Source organism: Mesoplodon densirostris, chromosome 10 (genome assembly GCF_025265405.1).
Source record: "Mesoplodon densirostris isolate mMesDen1 chromosome 10, mMesDen1 primary haplotype, whole genome shotgun sequence".
Taxonomy (NCBI): domain Eukaryota; kingdom Metazoa; phylum Chordata; class Mammalia; order Artiodactyla; family Ziphiidae; genus Mesoplodon; species Mesoplodon densirostris.
Window position 1 is genome coordinate 61775310 of NC_082670.1, and position 19834 is coordinate 61795143.

A 19834-nucleotide genomic window follows, 5' to 3' on the forward strand; every position below is an offset into this window, starting at 1 on the left:
TGACTAAAAAAAAAAAACACACAACCTAAAAGTTGAGAATTATGTTTTATTCTGGGACCTTACTGAGGACTATAGTCCAGAAAACAGCCTCTCAAATAGCTCTGAGGTAAGGGAGGAGCCAGAATATATGGGAGTTTTTGCTGAAAATAACAAAACAAAACAAAAACAACATACAGGGGAACATCAAAAGATTATTGCTAATCAGAAGAAACAGACATCTCAAGTTAATGTAGTGCTTTTCTGTGTATGGGAAGATGCAAGATTCTGGGCTTATTGAAATCATTCCTTTAATATGCATCTTAACTACTTATGGCTGGTACCTTGTCTCTCTCCATCCTGAATTCCCCTCAGGGTGCACTAGTGAAGGCAGGTGCAGTGACTGCTGGCTTGATGGTTGCAACATCCTTTGTTTACTGAAATGGCAGGCAGCATTCTTTGTCCACAGTGTGCAAATACTTTCTCCCATTTGGTAGGTTGTCTTTTCATTTTGTTCATTGCTTCTTTTGCTGTGCAGAAGCTTTTTAGTTTGATGTAGTCTCACTTTTTAAATTTTTTTAATTAATTATTTTATTTTGGCTTTGCTGGGTCTTCGTTGCAATGCACAGGCTTCTCTGGTTGTGGCGTGCAGGCTTCTCTAGTTGTGGCGGGAGGGCTCTAGAGCATGGGCTCAGTAGTTGCGGCACGCAGGCTTAGTTGTGGTATGTGGGATCTCAGTTCCCTGACCAGGGATTGAACCTGGGCCCCCTGCATTGGGAGCATGGAGTCTTAACCACTGGACCACCAGGGAAGTCCCCCTCACTTGTTTATTTTTGCTCTTATTGTTTTTTGTACTTTTGGTGTCAGATCCAAAAAAGCATCCCCAAGACTGATGTTGAGGAACTTCTTCCCTGTGTTTTCTTCTAGATGCTTTATAGTATCAGATCTTATGTTTATGTCTTTGAGCCATTTCAAGTTAATTTTTGTGAGTGGTGTACGATAGGGGTTCAATTTCATTTTTCTACATGTGGTTTTCCAGTTTTCCCAACAACATTTGTTGAAGAGACTGTCCTTTCCCAGGACATTTTCCCAGGTGTTCATTTTTTTAAAAATTGAAGTATAGTTAATTTAGAATGTTGTGTTAGTTTCAAGTGCACAGCAAAGTGATTCAGTTATACATACACATAATATATTCTTTTTCAGATTCTTTTCCATTATATGTTATTACAAGATATTGACTATAGTTTCCTGTACTGTACAGTAGGTCCTTGTTGTTTACCTGTTTTATATATAGTAGTGTGTATATGTTAATCCCAGACTCCTAATTTATCTCTCCCCGCCCCTGCACCATTATCCCCTTTGGTAACCATAAGTTTGTTTTCTATGTCTGTGAGTCTGTGTCTGCTTTGTAAATAACTTTATTTGTATCCTTTTTTTTAGATTCCACATATAAGTGATATCATATGATATTTGTCTTTCTCTCTCTGACTTACTTCACTTAATATGATAATCTTGGGAATTCCCTGGCAGTCCAGTGGTTGGGACTTGGCGCTTTCACTGCTGGGGCCCGGGTTCAGCCCCTGGTTGGGGAACTAATATCCCACAAGCAGTGCAGTGCAGCCAAAAATGAAAAAAAAAAAAAGAAATCTCTAGGGCCATTCATGTTGCTGCAAATGGCATTATTTCATTCATTTTTTTATGGCTGAGTATTATTCCATTGTCTATGTGTACCACATCTTCTGTATCCATTTATCTGTTGATGTACATTTTGGTTGCTTCCATGACTTGGCTATTGTAAATAGTGCTGCAGTGAACATCAGGGTGCATGTATCTTTTTGAATTATGATTTTTCTCTGGATATATACCCAGGAATGAGATTGTAGGATCATATTTTAATGCTATTTTTAGTTTTTTAAGGAAGCTCTATACAGTTCTCCAAAACAGTTGAACCAATTTACATTCCCACCAACAGTGTAGGAAGGTTCCCTTTTCTCCACAACCTCTCTAGCATTTATTATTTGTAGACTTTTTTTTTTTTTGAGGTATGCGGGCCTCTCACTGTTGTGGCCTCTCGTCTTGCAGAGCAACAGGCTCCGGACGCGCAGGCTCAGTGTCCATGGCCCACGGGCCCAGCCGCTCCGTGGCATGTGGGATCCTCCCGGACTGGGACACGAACCCATATCCCCTGCTTCGGCAGGCGGACTCACAACCACTGCGCCACCAGGGAAGCCCTATTTTTAGACTTTTTGATGACGGTCATTCTGACTGATATGAGGTGATACCTCATTGTAGTTCTGATTAGCATTTCTCTAATAATTAGTGATGTTGAGCATCTTTTCATGTGCCCATTGGCCATCTGTATGTCTTCTTTGGAGAAATGTCTGTTTAGGGTAGTCTTTTTTAAAAAATTTTTAATAAATTTATTTATTTATTTATTTATTTATTTATGGTTGCGTTGGCTCTTTGTTGCTGCACACAGGCTTTCTCTAGTTGTGGCGTGCAGGGGCTACTCTTCGTTGCAGTGCGCAGGCTTCTCATTGCAGTGGCTTCTCTTGTTGCGGAGCATGGGCTCTAGGCACGTGGGCTCAGTAGTTGTGCTCATGGGCTCTAGAGCACAGGCTCAGTAGTTGTGGCACACAGGCTTAGTTGCTCCGTGGCATGTGGGATCTTCCCGGACCAGGACTCGAACCCGTGTCCCCTGCATTGGCAGGCAGATTCTTAACCACTACGCCACCAGGGAAGTTCCTGTTTAGGATATTATTGGCTCTCTTGTCAAATATTAGTTGAGTGTATACATGGCATTTTTAAATGAGCAAATACCATTGTATTCTGGGAGGAACACACTGGAGATTTCGAAGGTTATTAACGATATTCCCTCCCTCACTCCCTCCTTTCCTTCCTTCCTTCCTTTCTCATGGAAAATTTCTTACGTACATAAAAATAGTATAGTATAATGAACCCCTGTGTATCCAACATCTACTTTCAGTAATTATCAAATCACGACAAATACTGCTTCATTCACATGCCTCATCCATTTCTCCGCCCAACCCTTCTCAAACTATTTTGAAGCATAATATTCATTTTCTTAAGTTGACGGGGGGTAACATTTTGTTTCTTAAACTAGGCTGGGGTGGTACACAGATGTTCTTTTTATTATTATTCTTTAAACTGTATAGATATTTAAACTGTATATTTGTTTTGTAGTCATTTCTGCATGTATTTTGTTATAAAAACTTTAACTGCTCACTTTAAATCTTCATGAATACTTGAATTATCCTCCAAAGAGAATGTGCCATTTTATACTTCCACCTCCAGGGTATGAGATGCCCATCACCCCAGACTCTCACAGTGACAGATATTCTCAGACTTTTGGTACTTGGACCAGCAACAGGGGGGAAAGTACCAGCAATGTATCATTCAAATGTGCTTTTCTACAACTAACATTATGGGTCTAAGTATGAGTCTTTTCAAACCCACCGGTAATTGCGTGGTTCTTCATGATCCTTAAATAAGAAGGTTAAGTCTGTCTTCTCCTCAGGCAGAATGAATACCTTTTATTCAGTCTCTGCTTATTTCCTTTCTTTTCTTATCCCTATTCTTTCTTCTTAAAGGACCTTGTATTAATCAGAACGTTTACAGTTGCAAGTGAGGGAAACACATCAATTTAGGCAAAAAGGGGGAACCATTGGCTCATGTACCTGGGCATTCCTGCCCTACCGAATCCAGAGCTCCAGCCTCTTCCTTTGTCTGGTCTTCTACTTCTCTCTCATTGTCCACCCTCCTTCCCTCTCCTGCACCCACCCCATCCTTCAACTCTGCTTCTCTCTCTTTGTTGGCCTTTCTCTCCCCTATTGGCAGGGGCCCTTGGCCACAATGCCCCAGGGAAGGGGGCCACTTAGAGTTCCAGGCTCACACACTCCCAGCTTAATAACCTCTGTGAAAAATGAAATCCGCTTTCTCCAGAGATACACTCTGAATGGATCTCTTTGGTCACCTCCCCTCACAGACCCTACCTCCCTGTGGCAGGGGGCAAGGATCCAGCTCCAGAAGAGGCAGGTGGGAAAGCTTGCTGGACAGTAAAAACAATAGCTACCACAGTCCACCACAAACCTGCTGGATCTATACTGCATGAGTTTAACCATTTTCCTCATATTTTCCATCTCTTGGGGTTTTTCTCCTCGCTCAGGGATATGCCCTTGGCCCTGCAGGTCACTAATTCAGTCTCTGGTGGATACCCTTGTTTTGGCAATCATGCTTTTCAATTTCAAGCTTTTTTTTTTTTTTTATGAATTGTTCCTTTTCTGTAGTCATCTGTTATTGTCTTATGGATTCAACAGCCTCTCAGATTACCCCGAGGAAACTAATTTTAGTTTCCTCAGATTCTGGTTTGGAATCTTTCTTCACTTTTTTTTTTTTTTTTTTTTTTTTTTTGCGGTATGCGGGCCTCTCACTGCCGTGGCCTCCCCCGTTGCGGAGCACAGGCTCCGGACGCGCAGGCTCAGCGGCCATGGCTCACGGGCCCAGCCGCTCCGCGGCACATGGGATCCTCCCAGCCCGGGGCACGAACCCGTATCCCCTGCATCGGCAGGCGGACTCTCAACCACTTGCGCCACCAGGGAGGCCCTTTCTTCACTTTTTGGGTTTCTTTCTACATCTAAGAATCCTTGGCTGCCCATTCCTGTTCTGAAGCAGGAAGTTGATTTGCATAAGGAGCTGGTGGTGTCAGTTTCCTCTGAGTATGTGGGTGTAGGTGTGGATGGAGTCCTCCTCCCAGGACTGAGTGTGTGTGAGTGTGTGTGAGTACCCTCAGAGCAGACAGCTTCCTGAATCCCGTAAAGGGAAGGGGGCTTTGGGGAAAACAGCCCAAGACAAACAGTCGAGGAAACCCACACTGGCCAGCTACACGAATCAGTCCCTTCCTTCCTTCATAAATAGGATCTTTTTGGTCGTTTTCCCTCGGAGACAGTTGAGAAGCCCAGTGTTCCTGCAGGATCTGCTGTGACCTCTCTCCAGGGCCATGCCCACATTCTTCACTGCGGGTGGGGTAAATCCTGCTGCAGGATTTACCAGTCTTCTGTGTGATGCCTGAGCTCTGGGAGCCAGTATAGCTGAACCCGCCACGATAAATCTCCCAGCGGTCCTTCAGTTACATCCCCTGCTCTTTCCCCACAGCCCACCCTGCCTTGTGATGCCTCTCATTCCACTGTTACGGAATCTCTGCTTGGCCTTCTCCAGGGGTCTTAAGTATTAGTTTTGTTCTCCTCTGTTTTATCAGTTAATCTGATTACATCCTTTCTTTTAATTTTTTTCTCATTGGAATAGCATTATATTTACTTTATTCTTTATTTAAAATTTTTCACAAATTATGCATAATGTTAACATAGTGTATCTTATTATAATAATGATATATGGGGCAAATATGATAGTTGCCAGTCGGGACCCACTCTCCATCCTTCTCCACCCTGCTCTCCTATTTCTTCTCTTCCTCAACAACACTTGTTACAATCTATCCTTCAGTGGTACTCATCCTGGTGTGTGTGAAGTGATATTTCACTGAGGATTTGATTTGAGTTTTCCTGATGGCAGATGATGTTTAGCATCTTTCATATGCTTATTGGTTATCTGTAGATCCTCTTTGGAGAACTATCTCTTGAATTCTGTGCCCATTTAAAAAAAATAAGGTTATTTGTCTTTTTATTATTGAGATACAAGTGTTCCCTCTTTTTTTTGAGATGGAAGTGTTGTTCTTTATATTCTAGATACATGTCTATTATTAGGTATATGATTTTCAAATATTTTCTCCCATTCTGAGAATTGTCCTTTCACTTTCTTGATGGTGTGTATACTTCGAAGCACAAAAGTTTTAAATTTTGGTAAATTCCAGTTTATGTATTTTTCTCTTTTGTTGCTTGTGCTTTTGGTGTTATATCTAAGAAACCATTGCCTAATGTCACAAATATTTACTCACATGTTTTCTTCTGAGAGTTTTATAGTTTTAGTTCTTATTCTTAGGCCTCTGATCCATTTTGAGTTAGTTTTTGTGTATGGTGTGAGAAAAGAATCCAAGTTCATTCTTTTCCAACTAGATAATCAGTTGTCTCAGTACGTTTCTTAAAAAGACTTTACTTTATCCATTGAATTGTCTTGGCACCCTTTGTCAAAAATCAGTTGACTGTAAACATGAGGGTTTACTTATGGACTGTCAGTTCTGTTCCATTGATCTATAGGTCTGTTCTTATGCCATATCAACCTTGTTTTGGTTAATGTGGCTTTATAGTAAGTTTTGAAATCAGGAAGTATGAATTCTCCAACTTTGTTTTTCTTTCTCAAGATTGTTTTGGCTATTCTGGGTTCTTTGAATTTCTGTATGAATTTTAGGACCAGTTTATCAATTTCTGCAAAGAAGCAGCTGGAATTTTAATAGGGAGTGTGCTGAATCTGCCAATCAGTTTGGGGAGTACTGCCATCCTGACAACATTAAGTCTTCCCATTCTTGAACATGAAATGTCTTTCCATTTATTTAGGTCTTTTCATTTCTTTCAGTGAGGTTTTCAGTGTACAAGTCTTGTACTTTTTTTGTTAAAGTTATTCCTAAGTATTTTATCATTTTTGATGCTTTTGGAAATGGACTTTTCTTAATCACATTTTATTATTATTCATTGTGGGTGTGTAGAAATACAAATAGTTTTTTGTATATTGACCTTGTATCCTACAACCTTGCTGAACACATTACTTCTAATAGTTTTCTAAATAGAAGATCATGTCGTCTACATTTAGAGATAATTTTACATCTTCCCTTCCTTTTTTTTTTCTTTTAAATTTTTATCTATTTATTTATTTTTGGCTGTGTTGGGTCTTCGTTGCTGTGCACGGGCTTTCTCTAGTTGTGGCGAGCGGCGGCTACTCTTCCTGTGGTGCATGGGCTTCTCATTGAGGTGGCTTCTCTTGTTGTGGAGCGTGGGCTCTAGGGCGCATGGGCTTCAGTAGTTGTGGTGTGCAGGCTCAGCAGTTGTGGCTCGCGGACTCTAGAGCACAGGCTCAGTAGTTGTGGCGCATGGGCTTAGTTGCTGTGTGGCATGTGGGATCTTCCCGGACCAGGGCTCGAACCCGTGTCCCCTGCATTGGCAGGCAGATTCTTAACCACTGAGCCACGAGGGAAGTTCCTACAGCTTCCTTTCCAATCTGGATGCCTTTCCTTTCTATTTCCTGCCTAATGGACCTAATAATACTCCAGTACAGTGTTGAATGAAAGTGGCAAGGGTGGATGTCCTTGCCTTGTTCCCGATCTTAAAAGGAAAACATTGTCTTTCACCTTTAAGTATGATATTAGCTGTAGGCTTTTTGTAGATGTCCTTTATCAGGTTGTGGAAGTTCCCTTCTGTTCCTAGTTTGCTGATTGTTTTTCTCATGAAAGAACATTAGATTTCATTGAATGTTTTTTCTGTATCTTTTGAAATAATCATGCCATTTTTGTCCTTTTTAAAATTAATGTGGTGTTTTTCACTAATTTTTGCATATTCAACCAAAAATTTTTATTTCTTATTTGACCTATTGTTTATTTAGGAGTGTGTTGTTTAATTTACACATATTTTTGTTTCCCAAATTATTTTCTGTTGTTGATTTTTAATTTGATTCTCTTGTAGTTAGAGAACATACTTTGTATAATTTCAGCCTTTTAAATCTGAGGCTTGTTGTATGAGCTATCTTAGGGTCTGTTCTAGAGAATATTCCATGTACACATAGGAAGCATTTTGCTGTTGTTCGATAGAGTGTTGTATAGAGGTCTGGTTGGTTTATAGTGTTAAGTCTTCTGTTTCCTGTTCATCTTCTGCTTAGTTCTTCTGTCCACTATTTAAAATGAGGTATTGAAATCTCTAATCATTATTTTGGAATTGTCAGTTTCTCCCTTCAATCCTGTCATTTTTTGCTTCATGTATTTTGGAACACTGTTGTTAGACATGTGTATTTATAATTGTAATGTCTTCCTGATGGGTTGACCTTTTTTATAATTATAAAATACCCTTCTTTGTCTCTAGTAACGATTTTTATCCTAAAGTCTATTTCATCCCACATTAAAATAGCTACTATAGCTCTCTTTTGGGTACTGTTTGCAGTATATTTTTCCATCCTTTTACTATTGGCATATTTGTGTCTTTGAATCTAAGGTGTCTCTTGCAGACAGTATACAGTGGGATCATTTTTTAAAATACATTTTGCCAATCTCTATCTTTTGTTTGGCTTTTGAATCTATGACCTATCTCAGTCTCGTTCTGTGGCTATAAAAAGATAGCATGATAACTGCAATTAAACCTCATTTTCAAATATATTTTACAGCTCTTTATGGGGACAAGTCTTTTCTTCCTTGATATTCTTGAGGATTGCCAAGCTGGCCAAGATTGTAAAGGTTTTTTTTTGTCTTTTGGAAGAATCCTTAATTATTGAACAAAGTGAACAGCACTCAGAAATTTATGGCCAAAAAAAAAAAAAAATGGGAGTGAGGAGGAGGTTAAAAAAAAAGAAGATAGCGTGAGACATCCTTGTAATGGAACCGTTCTGTGTCTTGACTGTGGTGGTGTCATGTGTATCTACATGTGATAAAATTGCGTAGAAGTAACGAGTCCATGTAAACCTGATGGGGTCTGAATAAGATTGCTGGATTGTATCCATCTTGGTCTCCTGCTTGTGGCATTGTGCTATAGTTAGGCAAGATGTTACTATTGGGAAATTGGGTGAAGAGTATATTGGATCCCTTTGTATTTGTTTTTGTTACAGCTGCATGTGAATCTACAGTATTTCAAAATAAAAAGTTAAAAGCAAAATGCATGTTATCTCCATTCCTTATATAAGAAAAAAAATACCCTCAGACATATTTGTGTGGGTCTATTTCTAGGTTTTCTACATTGTTCCATTGATCTGTTGTATACAACCCTCCACCAGTAACACACTATCTTGATTGCTGTAGCTGTATAGTAAGTCTTAACATCCAGTAATTTCCCTTTATTCTTTTTAAAAATTGTTTTAGTCTGTGTCCTTTATCTTTCTATATAAATGTTATTATAAGCTTGTCTATATCTACAAAAATCCTGGCTAGGAGTTTGATAAGAATTGTGTTAAACTTAATAGATCAATTTGGGGAGAATTGACATCTGTGTTGAGTTTTTTAATCCATGAACATGATTTATGCCTCTCTATTTATAGTCATCTTCAATTTCTTTCATTGGTGTTTTTGTAGTTTTCAGCACACAAATTCTATACGTGTTTTATTAGATATTTACCAAAGTATTTCAATTTTTTGAGCAATTATAAATGGTATTATATTTTTAACTTCTGTTTCTACACGTTCTTTGTTAGCCTGTAAAAATGTGATTGATTTTGGAGTTCCCTGGCGGTCCAGTGGTTAGGACTCCGTGCGTTACTGCCGAGGGCCTGGGTTTGATCCCTGGTCAGGGAACTAAAAATCCCACAAGACTCCTGGCACAGCCAAAAAAAAAAAAAGTGATTGATTTTTATGTGTTGATTTTTACCCTGTCACTTTGCTGACTCACTCATTAGTTCTAAGATTTAAAAAAAAAAATCAATTCCTTGGGATTTTCTACATAGACCATCATGTCATCTGCACATAGGGAGGAGTTTTAATTCTTCCTTTCTGTTGAGTATGACTTTTATTTCCTTGTGTTCCAGCCACCTGCCTGTGTATGCCGAGGTGCAGGAGCCCTACGTGTACCTGCAGAGCAGCCAGGTGGAGGTCACCAACCTCTACCTGGGCGTGCCCACCAAGACGCCTGTCACACTCATCAATGGCACGCTCCTGCCCACCCAGTTCCACTGGGGCAAGGTGGGTGAGCCCACACTGTCGGGCCCTAGGCCTGCAACCCTCAGCCCCAGAGGCCTGTGTGGAGGGGGACATTGTCCCCCAGACACCTCCCAGAACAGATTACTGCCCCTGGGGCTGGCTCTGCCGCCTGCCCCACGTGCCATGGCAGATGGGGCCACGTCCCTGAGCATCGGAGCCAGCTGTCCCGGTTCCCCTAAGGCTGGCGTATTTAGTCCAGAGAACCCCTGACAGGGATGAGGTCCATCTGTGGTGGGAGAGGAGAGGAGAGGGACCTGAGGTTTATCCCCACTCAGGAGCACCCCACCCTGCTGGGGGCCCCCAGTCCGCCAGCCTCCCCAGAGTATGCGGCGGAGCTGAGCCCTCTGTCTGGACCCCAGGTCCATCGTGGAAGCCCAGCACGTGACCCACCCATGTGTCTTCCAGCTCCTGGGGCTCCAAGCAAGCTTCTGCACAGCAAAAGTCTCCCCCACACATGGCACGCTGGGCCCCAGTGAGGAGCGCCAGTTCAGCCTCGAGTTGACTGCTCATACCCAGGCGAGTGAGGGCTCAGGGGCCTACGTGCCCAGGAAGCTCCCCTGGCTGCCTGCATCTGTGCCAGCCAGGAGGTCCACCCCAGACCCCTCTCCTGGGCTGTGTCAGTGGGGAAGAGACTTCTTGCATTTGGGTCTGGGGTCCCCACTCCCACTGGGCCTGCTGTCTAGGGACACAGGGCCTGGATGTGCCCTGACACCCTTGGGCACCACCTTTAGCCCTCGCCAGGCCATTCTCTTTGGAACATGTGGGCCCAGCTTTCCAGCTGCCTGGAGATGCTGAGCAGAGCTGCTGCCCACGGCCGGCCCTGTGCTGGGTGCTGCAGGGGAGTCTGAGCGGCACCCAGGTTCCTCCCAAGAAGGACACAGCTTCTCCTGGGTGCAGCCCACAGGAAGGCCATTGGGCCGAATGTGCTCAGTACTTGGGTGGTTGCCGGCTATCCGTTTGTGGGGAAAGAAACTTCTTCCTCGCAGGGGCTAGCAGCCCCAGGTCCCAGTCCTCTCTGGTGAACATGTGGACGGTGGGCTTTCTTACACAGCTGAGCCTGAGCTCGAGGGTGACGGCCGGGCCCAGGCCTGGCACAGAGCAGACCTCACGCAGGAAGGGCTTGATTTCTATGGTAGCAGCTTCATCAGGATAAATGTGTGGCTTCTCCAGAGGTCTGCTTGGAGGGGTCTCCTTCACGTGGGGCTGCCCAGGTATTTGGGGCCGACTCACAGCCAGGAGCCCTGAGGAAGGGGCCAGGCCTCCGGGCGGGCAGGGGTGGGCTGACAGGCCGGGTCTGGGCATAGTGGCCCACCGGAGGGTCTGGGAGCCCTTCCACAGAGATGAGCCTGGACAAGACCTTTGGGTTGAGCGCCCCCCCAAGCAGCCTCCTGTGCTGCGGGAGCCCATCTGAGGCCCCTCTGCTGAGACCAAGCCCTGGGCTTTACCTGAGTGATGCACTCCCGGTGGGCTTCCTTATAGGACGAGTTGATGGACCTGGCCCTCCCTTGTAACGTGTCGGGCATGAAGGAGCCACTGGTTCTGGGCATTTCCGGGAAACCCCGGGGACTGCAGGTGGCCATCGCCATCTCTGCAGAGGACAGCAACAGCAGGTGAGCGCAGGGCAGGCCCGGGGCCTGGGGGCTGAGGCAGCCGTTCAAAGGACTGACCTTGAGGTGGTACCAGCCTCCTCCCCGTGATTCCTGTGGCCGGGAAAAGGCCCCTCCCAGACTCTCTGGGGACAGCCCCGCCTACCCCATCACCGCCTTCTCTGTGGTCTTTCCCCACACACCGGAGGCGTGGTGTTCAGGCGGGGAGACGGCAGGGGATGGGGCTGTGGGTACCTTGGGCTTTCCCACACGAGGCCTGGCGACCAGGAGACAGGCCGGTCTGCCCCGGCCAGGGGGAGCCTGGGGGGTTTGAGGCCTCTCTTGGCATCACGGGTGGGCAAGGCGGGAGTCTCTGTGGGGTGGCAGCTTAACGAGGGCTTGGAGGATGCAGCCTGGTTTCCGGGCAGCTCTGGCGCCCCCACCCCAGGTGGCTCGCTGGGCAGGGCCGAGGGTGGCGTGTAACCGGGTGCTCACGGGCTTGGGGCAGTGTTTTCAGCACAGAGCTGTGGCCAGGCCACCCAGAGAGACTCCACCTGGACTTCGGCTCAGCAGTGCCGCTGCGGACCCGCGTGAATCGCCAGCTCATCCTGACCAACTGTTCCCCGATACAGACCCCTTTTACCCTCAAGTTTGAGTACTTTGGGAGCCCTGCAAACAGCCTGCACCAAAAACCCAGCCTGTAAGTCTGGTTTCTTTCAGAGGCTGCTTCGGGGGAGGATGTGGCCTGCTGAGGTGGAGGGCTTCAGACAGGCCAGGTGGTACTGGGGCCCGTGGATGAGAGAGAAGTTATTGTAGGTGGAGGGAACTGTGCGCAGAGATACAGTGAGGCACGCTGCAAAGCTGTAGCTCGGAATCAACTGCAGTGAAAGTATTTACACCAAGAGGTTGGCTGTTTACCAGCACCCCGCTGCAGATGCCTCGCCACCAAAGCTCCTAAGGCAGGGGTGGGAGTGGTGGGGGAGTGGTGGCGGGAGCTTCAAAACCACCGACTGCTGGTGTTGCAGGGCACCAGGAACGGCTCCTGAGCCATTAACTGGCCCATTGCAGAAAGTTAGCGTGTGTTTAGTGCGGGACAGATGTCAGCAGGAAAGAGTGGAAACGGCCTGTTGCAGAAGACTGGACAAGGGTTGGGGAGTCTGGGCTGGGTTTGCATCCAGGGGTCACCAAGGTGCAGAGCCTGGGGATCAGGGTCTCTGCCCTGGAGCCCTCCTGAGTTTGTTGGGAGGCAATCCCTGGGGCTGTCAGGCGGCCTGCAGCTGGGATGCTTTGGGTGGTAGGGATGCAGTAGGAGCAAAGACCACAGATAGAGGTGAAGAGGAGGCCTGACCAGCTCTCCCCTAGGAGGAGCAGGCAGGGCCACCTTCCTCCGCTGGGCACCTGGGGGGATGCTGGTTGCCAGGGGAGGTGGCTCAGGTCTGGGGAAGGGCCCGGATAGCTTGATGTGATTTCCATGTCCCATCTTGTCAAGCCCCGACATGCCTCCTGCCCTGCTGAAGATGGCTCGGATGCAGGAGCTCTTGGCCAAGCGAGAGGAGCTGGGTAAGAGCCCCAGGGCAGGCACTGAGCCTAGGCCTGGCCAGAGCGGCGTTTCGCGTGGCCTTCCAAGAAGGTGGGCCAGTTGCTGCAGGAGGGGACCCTGACCAGAGACCACTTCTCAGCGTCTTTTCTAGCAAGGTCCCCGAGATGGCCGTGGCCCTCCACCTGACAGCGCCCCCTCTTTTAAACGAGGCCATCCCCTTGCCAGGGCGTACGGCTTGTGCACAGGGCCTGGCTTTGATTTGGGGGGGGTTGTGGCTCAGAAGGGAGGGCTGAGGCTCAGCCCTTGTGGGAGGTGAGAGAAGCTGGACCCTGGGCCCCAGGCTCCCAGGAGGAGGGTCTGTTTAGCCAGACCAAGGAGAGGCTGTAGGTTGGCTTGTCTGGTTCAATGCTTTGCTGACGCTTGAGGGTTTGGACCTCTTTCCTGCCCTGGGGCCTGAATCCCCATTCCTGGTTCTCCTGCAGAGTTTATGGAAAGAATGCTGTCCCACGGGAAAGGAGCTGCCTTCTTTCCCCACCTCTCCCAGGGCATGCTGGGGGCCCACCAGCAGCTTGGCATTGACCTCACAGCCTGTGCGAACATGTGGGGCGAGTACTGGGACAGCCTCATCTGCACAGTAAGTAAACAAAGTAAACGTGTCCCAAATCCTAGGCTACTGAGTTATTGCACAGATTTTCTTGAACTATTTAGTAAATTGGATGGGTTAGTTATGGTAGATATTTGCTTTAAATTGTGCTGTGCCCAATGACAAAGAGTTGATCACCTTAATATACAAAGCGTTTCTTAACTAACAATAAGGGGGGCAAAAGCATCCCAAATAGGCAAAGGGTTTGAATAGGCAATTCAAGAATGACAAATAGAGATGGCCAGTGAACATGAAACATGTCACCAACACTGGTCACTAAAGAAGTGAGAGTTAAACCACTGAAATACTAGTCTTTGTGAGATTAGCAAGGTTCAGAAGTTGTCAGTGAAGGTGCGGGGGAAAGGTGCTCACGTGCACAGCGAGGCCAGCTGGGCAATGTGTGCCGCCCTTCGGAGGCGCTTCTGCAGGGCGCTGGGGACACACAATTAAGGTTGTCCAAGGAAAGAAGTGGACACAGGGAGCAAATAAATTCACACCAGGCTTCCTTTTCTTCTCAGCGTTGTTTGTAATAGAGGGGGGAGAAAAAAGGAAACAGTGTAAACACCCATGTCCATCAGGAGAAGATCGGATGAAAACATTAGGCTACATCCATGCAGTGGGATTCCGGACAGCCCATTAAATGATGCTGTAAACCTTCATTAGTGAAATTATATGTTGTAAAGAGAAAAGAGATTACCAAAACAAAGCATGCCCAGAATGCTCATTTATATCTGTGTTTTATGCACACAAGTCTGTCTAGACAGTGGTACACTAAAATGTTAACAGTGAGTCATGCTGGGGGGTGGGGTAGGATCATGGGTGAAATACATTCTATTTTAAATTTTAAAAAGACATTTATCACCTTTTCTTAGCAGAGAAAAATAATAAAGTTATTTCCATTTAAAAGACAAAGAAATTTAATCAAAGGGGCCATAAGAGGCCAAAGACCTTCAGGCTGGGAGATCCGTGCAGTCGCACGCAGGGCTGGGCGGGAGAGCAGAGACGAGAGGCCAGGCCTTTGGGGGTGTCTGGGGTGAGCGTCAGACACGGGGGAGTGAGTCCTCGCCCAGTTGCGACCAAGCTTTGGGGACCCTGGGCTGGCTGGAAGAGGAAGGGCCTCACACGGAGGGGATGGGGAGCCAGGGGATGCAGTAGCAGCCGGTGACGAGAGCAACGCATGACTGGTGTGTGTTTGCAGGTGGGAGACCTGCCTCCAGCGGTCATCCCGGTGCACATGGCGGTGGTGGGCTGCCCCATCAGCTCCCACAGGACCGCCCACTACACCACTGACCAGATCCAGAAGGAGCCTGTTGTCAGGTATCCCTGCCTCACCCCCGCCCGCCTCCTGCTCTAACCCTTTGGCCTCCACCCCGGGCTGCCCACGCCAACTCGTTGCTGTCCCGCCGGCCCAGGGCCACTTGGTGCCACCCAGCTTGAAAGCCCCAAGCCAGGGCTACCCCAGAGGAGAGAGGCCTCAGGGGGCACGGCCGTGATCTGCACATCTCCGAGGGCTTTGCGGTGACACAAGTAGCGAGTAGTCACTGTGGTCCGAGGTCGGGGCCGGACTCGGGACCCCTCACTCCAACTGCATTGGGGTCCGTGCGGTTGGTCAGTGCGGTTGCAGCGTGGGTGGGGTTTACTGGTGAGCAGCCCTGGGTCATGGTTCACCGGGCACCGCATGGGGAGGGCCTCCAGCCCTGGGGCTCGGTGACTCTGGGCTGAAGACAGACCGCTGTGGGGCCTCCTGCCTGCCTGAGCCCCGGCCCTCCTCTCTCAGGAGAGCTGGCCTGTGGGGTGTGCGCTGGCTGAGGCCCTGCTGACCCTCGTCTCCTGTCTCCAGGTTCGGCACCCGGGTCTCTGGAGGAGACACAGTCACCCGGATCCTTCGCCTGAGTAATTCCAGCCCCTGTGGTGAGATGCTCGCGAGAGAGACCGGGGCTCTTGCTGCAGGCTCTGCCGCGTGGTGGGCCAGGCTGGGAGGGAAGACTGGGGTGGGGGAAGCTGATGGCCCGCGACCTGGAGCCAAGTGGGCTGGGGTACGGAGGGAGGCCCCCAAGGGCCAAAGTCAGGAGTGGCCAAGCCAGTCTTGGGTTGTCAGAGCCACTTCCATCCGAGAAGACAGGACTTGCCCTTGCCTGTAGGACCTGGGGTTTCCCAGTGTCCATGGGCCACAGATGCCCTCCCCTGGTCGGGATCACTTTGCATAGGGACAGGCACTTGTAGGGGACACCTTTTCTCTTCCCTTCCACCAGCAGCCCCTGAGCTATTTGCCAGGTGCTGTACAAGGAGCTGGGGATACAGAGGCAACAGGACAGCAGGGGCTGTGCCTGATGGACAGGACGGACGTGACCATGGGCTGCCAGCGTAGAGTGCACTGAGTGCAACTATGGGGGTGGCCAGAGTGCTGGGGGTCTGTGTCGAGGGCCATCAGGCTGAGGCCAGGAGGAGAGTGACCCAGCTGGGCCTGAGGGAGCGTATGGGCCACAGGAAGAGCCAGGGCCAGCTGAGAACCAGAGTCTCCTGGGGATTATTTAAAGCACCTTGAGGCTGGGCCACCCCAGACCAAGTGAACCACAGTCTCTAGGGGCAGGGCCTGGGCACTGTAGTTTTTAAGCTCCTCGGGGACTCAAGGGAACATCCTGTTGGTGGAAGAGAATGGCCACTCTGTGACCTTGCTTATTTTTGTCCACTGGATCTGTGCATTTGGGGTGTATTGGACCACTCTAATCATATCTTTATCAAGTTCTTCTGGCGTTTGTAGTTTTGCTGTATGTTTTTAGCTTCTGTATTGTTAGATGCACTTGACAGCTAACGATGCCTCTTATCACCCTGTAACCTTCCTCTTTGGCCCCTTCAGTGCTTAAATCCCACCTCGCCAAATAGCAACATTGCTCCCCTGGTTGTGTACTGGCATTTGCATGGTATGTCTTTGCCCATCCCTCTGTTTTCACTCTTTATGACTTTGATGTGTGTTTCTTTGTAAACAGCCGAGAGCTGAGCTTAGAAAACCTAATCTATGTATTTCTTCTTATTTGATGATTTATTTCACTGTTATTTTTCTACTTTCTTCATTTTGCTTTTTGTGACTTGTTTCCCCTTTGTTTAATTTGGGATTTCTCTTCTACTTTCCTGGTTACCGTTGCTTCCTTGGGGCTCATCATCACATGCACATTTCTCCTTACCTGAAAGTGAGATTGTCCTCTGAACTTGAGAGTATGGAGGCCATTGGTGGCCTTGGTGAGAGTGATTCCGTGCGAGAAAGAGGCAGATACCAGGTAGTAACCCTGGGGACTACAAGTTCGGGGACCTTGCGTGGGCATGTTTTCACCAGGCATTCATTCCCCAGGGGCGAGCCATGAATCCGAGGTGAGCTGGGAGTGGGGGGGAGTCGCTCATGGATTGTTCGTCCTCCAAGCTTGCTGTGGAGAGGAAAGGTGGTACTGGAAAGGTCTGGCAGAGGGAAGCTTGTTTAAGTGCTGTGGGGAAGCAGCCAGGAGAGAGGGGAGATGGGACACATCTGGCCCCTGAGAAGAGGGGTGTAGGGATGGGGTAGATGCAGACAGATGGGGGACTCCGGGCGGGACTTTCTTCTGGGAGGTGAGGTGGGACCATCCACGGAGTGCCAGAGGAGATCAGGGAAGACAGTGTCGTGGTGCAGGTAGGCAGGGACGGCTGAGCAGGAAACAGTGATGGGCAGAGTGGGGGCACAGTTTAGGTTGGGGACATATTTATGGGAGTGGCACGTTGTTTAGAATGCGGGGGACTTGCTCACTGGGGCCTAGATGGTCGGTTCCGTTCCCCCAGGGTTAGGTTTTTGCCCAGTGGGTACAAGGATGGGGGCAAAGAGAGAGATGAGAATCCTGGCCAGACAGTTGCCAGTGGCAGCCCCCAGAGACTCGCCTGGCTGGGGAAGGAAGTGAAAGCAGGCGGGCGCTAAAGGATGGAGGGGAGGAGGCAGGGGACACGGCGGGTGAAGGGGCCAGGGGTCAGCAAATAGGCCAGAAGGAAAGGAGGGTGTGGGGAGAGCACACAGGGAGTCGGATTTCTGCATCTGGACATGAAACCTGGTCTTGTGATCCAGAGGGCAAGGGCTGATGGAGCCGATGGCATAAGCCTGTAGACTCTCCTAAAACAAGAATTGCCTGCAAGTGACATTGGGGAGCCAGGCCCCCTCCACCCTGAGCGTGGGAGACCCGACAGCCTCCGGGGGCTGCAGGGAGGGGGGCGGCCCAGGGAAGAGTCTGCTCCTTCCTTATCCCTCGCCTCTCTCCCCCATGTCTGCCCCAGACATCCGCCTGGACTGGGAGACCTACGCTCCAGAGGCCAGGGAGGACCGGCTGCTGGAGCTGCTCGTGTCCTACGGGCCACCCTTCCCGCTGCGGGACCAAGCTGGGAACGGCCTCCTGTGCCCTGAGACCCCTGAGAGCAGCAGCTCCTTCTGGCCCCCAAGTCCCTCTGACGTGTCCAAGTCCAGCCGTGAAGCTGCCCAGTCTGTGAGCAGGGGTGGCGGGAGGGATGCCGGGCTGTGGCCAGTGGGCCTCGAGCCGGCGTGAGCCTCAGCGACTCCTGGACCACAGGCTGAGGGCGGCTCCAGTGCCAGCGCCTCCCAGGAAATCATCTCGGTCACCCTGCAGGGGCGCGAGGGGCTGCCCTCTGACCAGCCGTTCTCCATCAGCCCCAAGCAGGTGGTGAGTTGGGGCGGGGCTGGGAGCTCTGGGCGGGGCCGGGGGGGGGCGTCCCCCTGGCCGGGAGGGACAGGCGGTGCTGAGGCTGCCGTGTGCGTCTGCCAGGTGGTGCCTGCAGGGGGCAGCAGCACCATCCACATCTCCTTCACACCCGTGGTCCTGGGGCCCGACGTCCGGCACAGGGTGGAGTGTACTGGCTCCGCCCTGGGCTTCATGAGCTTGGATGACGAGGTGAGCGCTCCTGGCCTGGGGAGGGCCCCCACCACTGCCTCTCCCTGGGGCAGCTCGCCCGCTGCCTGCTCAGCTCGGGCGACCACCCATGATCGGGCTTGGGCTCGGCAGGTGGAGAGGGAGCTTCCGGGGAGGAGGCGCCGCCTGCAGGGCTCGGCTGTGGGACCCGTGAGGCTGCGCCTGCACGGCTCCGTGAGGCCCGCGCAGTGAGTCGGCTGGGCTGCCTGGCCTCCCCGCGGCCCGCTGTGGGGTCAGCCTTCCCCGGCACTGCCGGGGACCAGACAGGGTCCTGGGAGCAAGAGGATGGGGACGGGAGGGAGAAGTTGGCGGGTGAGCCCAGGGCAAGGCCGGCCAGGGTCAGCTGGGCCCAGGAGCCCAGCCATGCCTGTCGCTGGCAGGCTGAGCGTGGAGCTGGACTCCGGCGGCAGCATGGTGTTCTGGCACCAGGCCAGCGACCTCATCCCCGAGCAGCGCTGTGCTGGGGTGAGTGTGCTGCACCCCCGGCCCTCCCGAGCTACGTGGTCCTCAGACGTCTCCCGCGGCCCCCTGTGGGGCACAGGCCTGACAGTCTGGGTCCCCTCCCCCGGAGCCCGCCACCCCCCACCCGAGTCAGGGGCTCCGGAGGGCAGAACTGAGTCCCCTCCCCGACCTCTGTGGCCGCCCAGGTGCTGAGTGAGCTGGTGACCACCCACCACCTGAAGCTGACCAACACCACGGAAATCCCACACTACTTCCGACTCCTGGTCTCCAGGCCCTTCTCTGTTTCTCAAGATGGGGTGAGCCGCAGCCACGAGGCTCCCATCCCCAGCTGGAAGCAGGAGTGCAAGGAGGGGACAGCAGCAGCCGGCAAGCAGCTGGTACTCTACCCACAGGAGAACATGCTGGTCAGTGGGAGCTTCTGTGGTCCCTGCCTACAGTGGGCACACCCACCTGGGCTGGGGCTCACCTTCCTCTCACGTTCGCGCACGCAGCACCCTCCAGGTCTGGACGTAGACACAGACAGTGGTGTCCACACACAAACCACACGCTTGGCCCCGCCGTGCGCCGTGCGCGCAGGGGCGGACCCCCATCACACGCACCACGCCCAGCAAACCCCTCCGCACAGGGGCCCTCCACGCGCAGGAACACCCAGACCTATCAGTGTGGACACTCGCGAGTCCCAGACACACCAGACCCCGCTCTTCGTCCCCTCCGCCAGTGTCCTGGTCCTGCGAGCCACCTCCACGCGGCACAGACCCCCCTTCTCGTGTGCCCTCACGCAGGGTTTCATCACCCATCTTTCCGTAAACATAAGGCACACCAGAAACACAGTTCCCCAGG

At 50.2% G+C, this 19834-nt stretch overlaps 1 protein-coding gene and 1 non-coding gene across 4 annotated transcripts in view; one reads left to right on the forward strand and one right to left on the reverse strand.

The window, feature by feature from the left end:
* Positions 1–19834, forward strand: part of DLEC1 (DLEC1 cilia and flagella associated protein) — an 87093-nt gene that overhangs the window by 64207 nt on the left and 3052 nt on the right. For 2 of the 3 annotated variants that reach the window (XM_060110389.1, XM_060110388.1), the window contains exons 20-33: positions 9658–9811; positions 10235–10345; positions 11309–11439; positions 11933–12115; positions 12905–12975; positions 13438–13589; positions 14797–14915; positions 15439–15509; positions 17886–18091; positions 18176–18286; positions 18389–18514; positions 18626–18720; positions 18913–18997; positions 19180–19398. In XM_060110389.1, coding sequence (XP_059966372.1) covers positions 9658–9811; positions 10235–10345; positions 11309–11439; positions 11933–12115; positions 12905–12975; positions 13438–13589; positions 14797–14915; positions 15439–15509; positions 17886–18091; positions 18176–18286; positions 18389–18514; positions 18626–18720; positions 18913–18997; positions 19180–19398 — 1834 coding nt within the window. Of the gene's footprint in view, positions 1–9657; positions 9812–10234; positions 10346–11308; positions 11440–11923; positions 12116–12904; positions 12976–13437; positions 13590–14796; positions 14916–15438; positions 15510–17885; positions 18092–18175; positions 18287–18388; positions 18515–18625; positions 18721–18912; positions 18998–19179; positions 19399–19834 lie in introns of all 3 variants that reach the window. The other variant, XM_060110387.1, reaches the window with a different exon arrangement.
* Positions 715–787, reverse strand: TRNAW-CCA (transfer RNA tryptophan (anticodon CCA)). Its single transcript has one exon. It is a non-coding gene; the product is annotated as a tRNA-Trp (tRNA).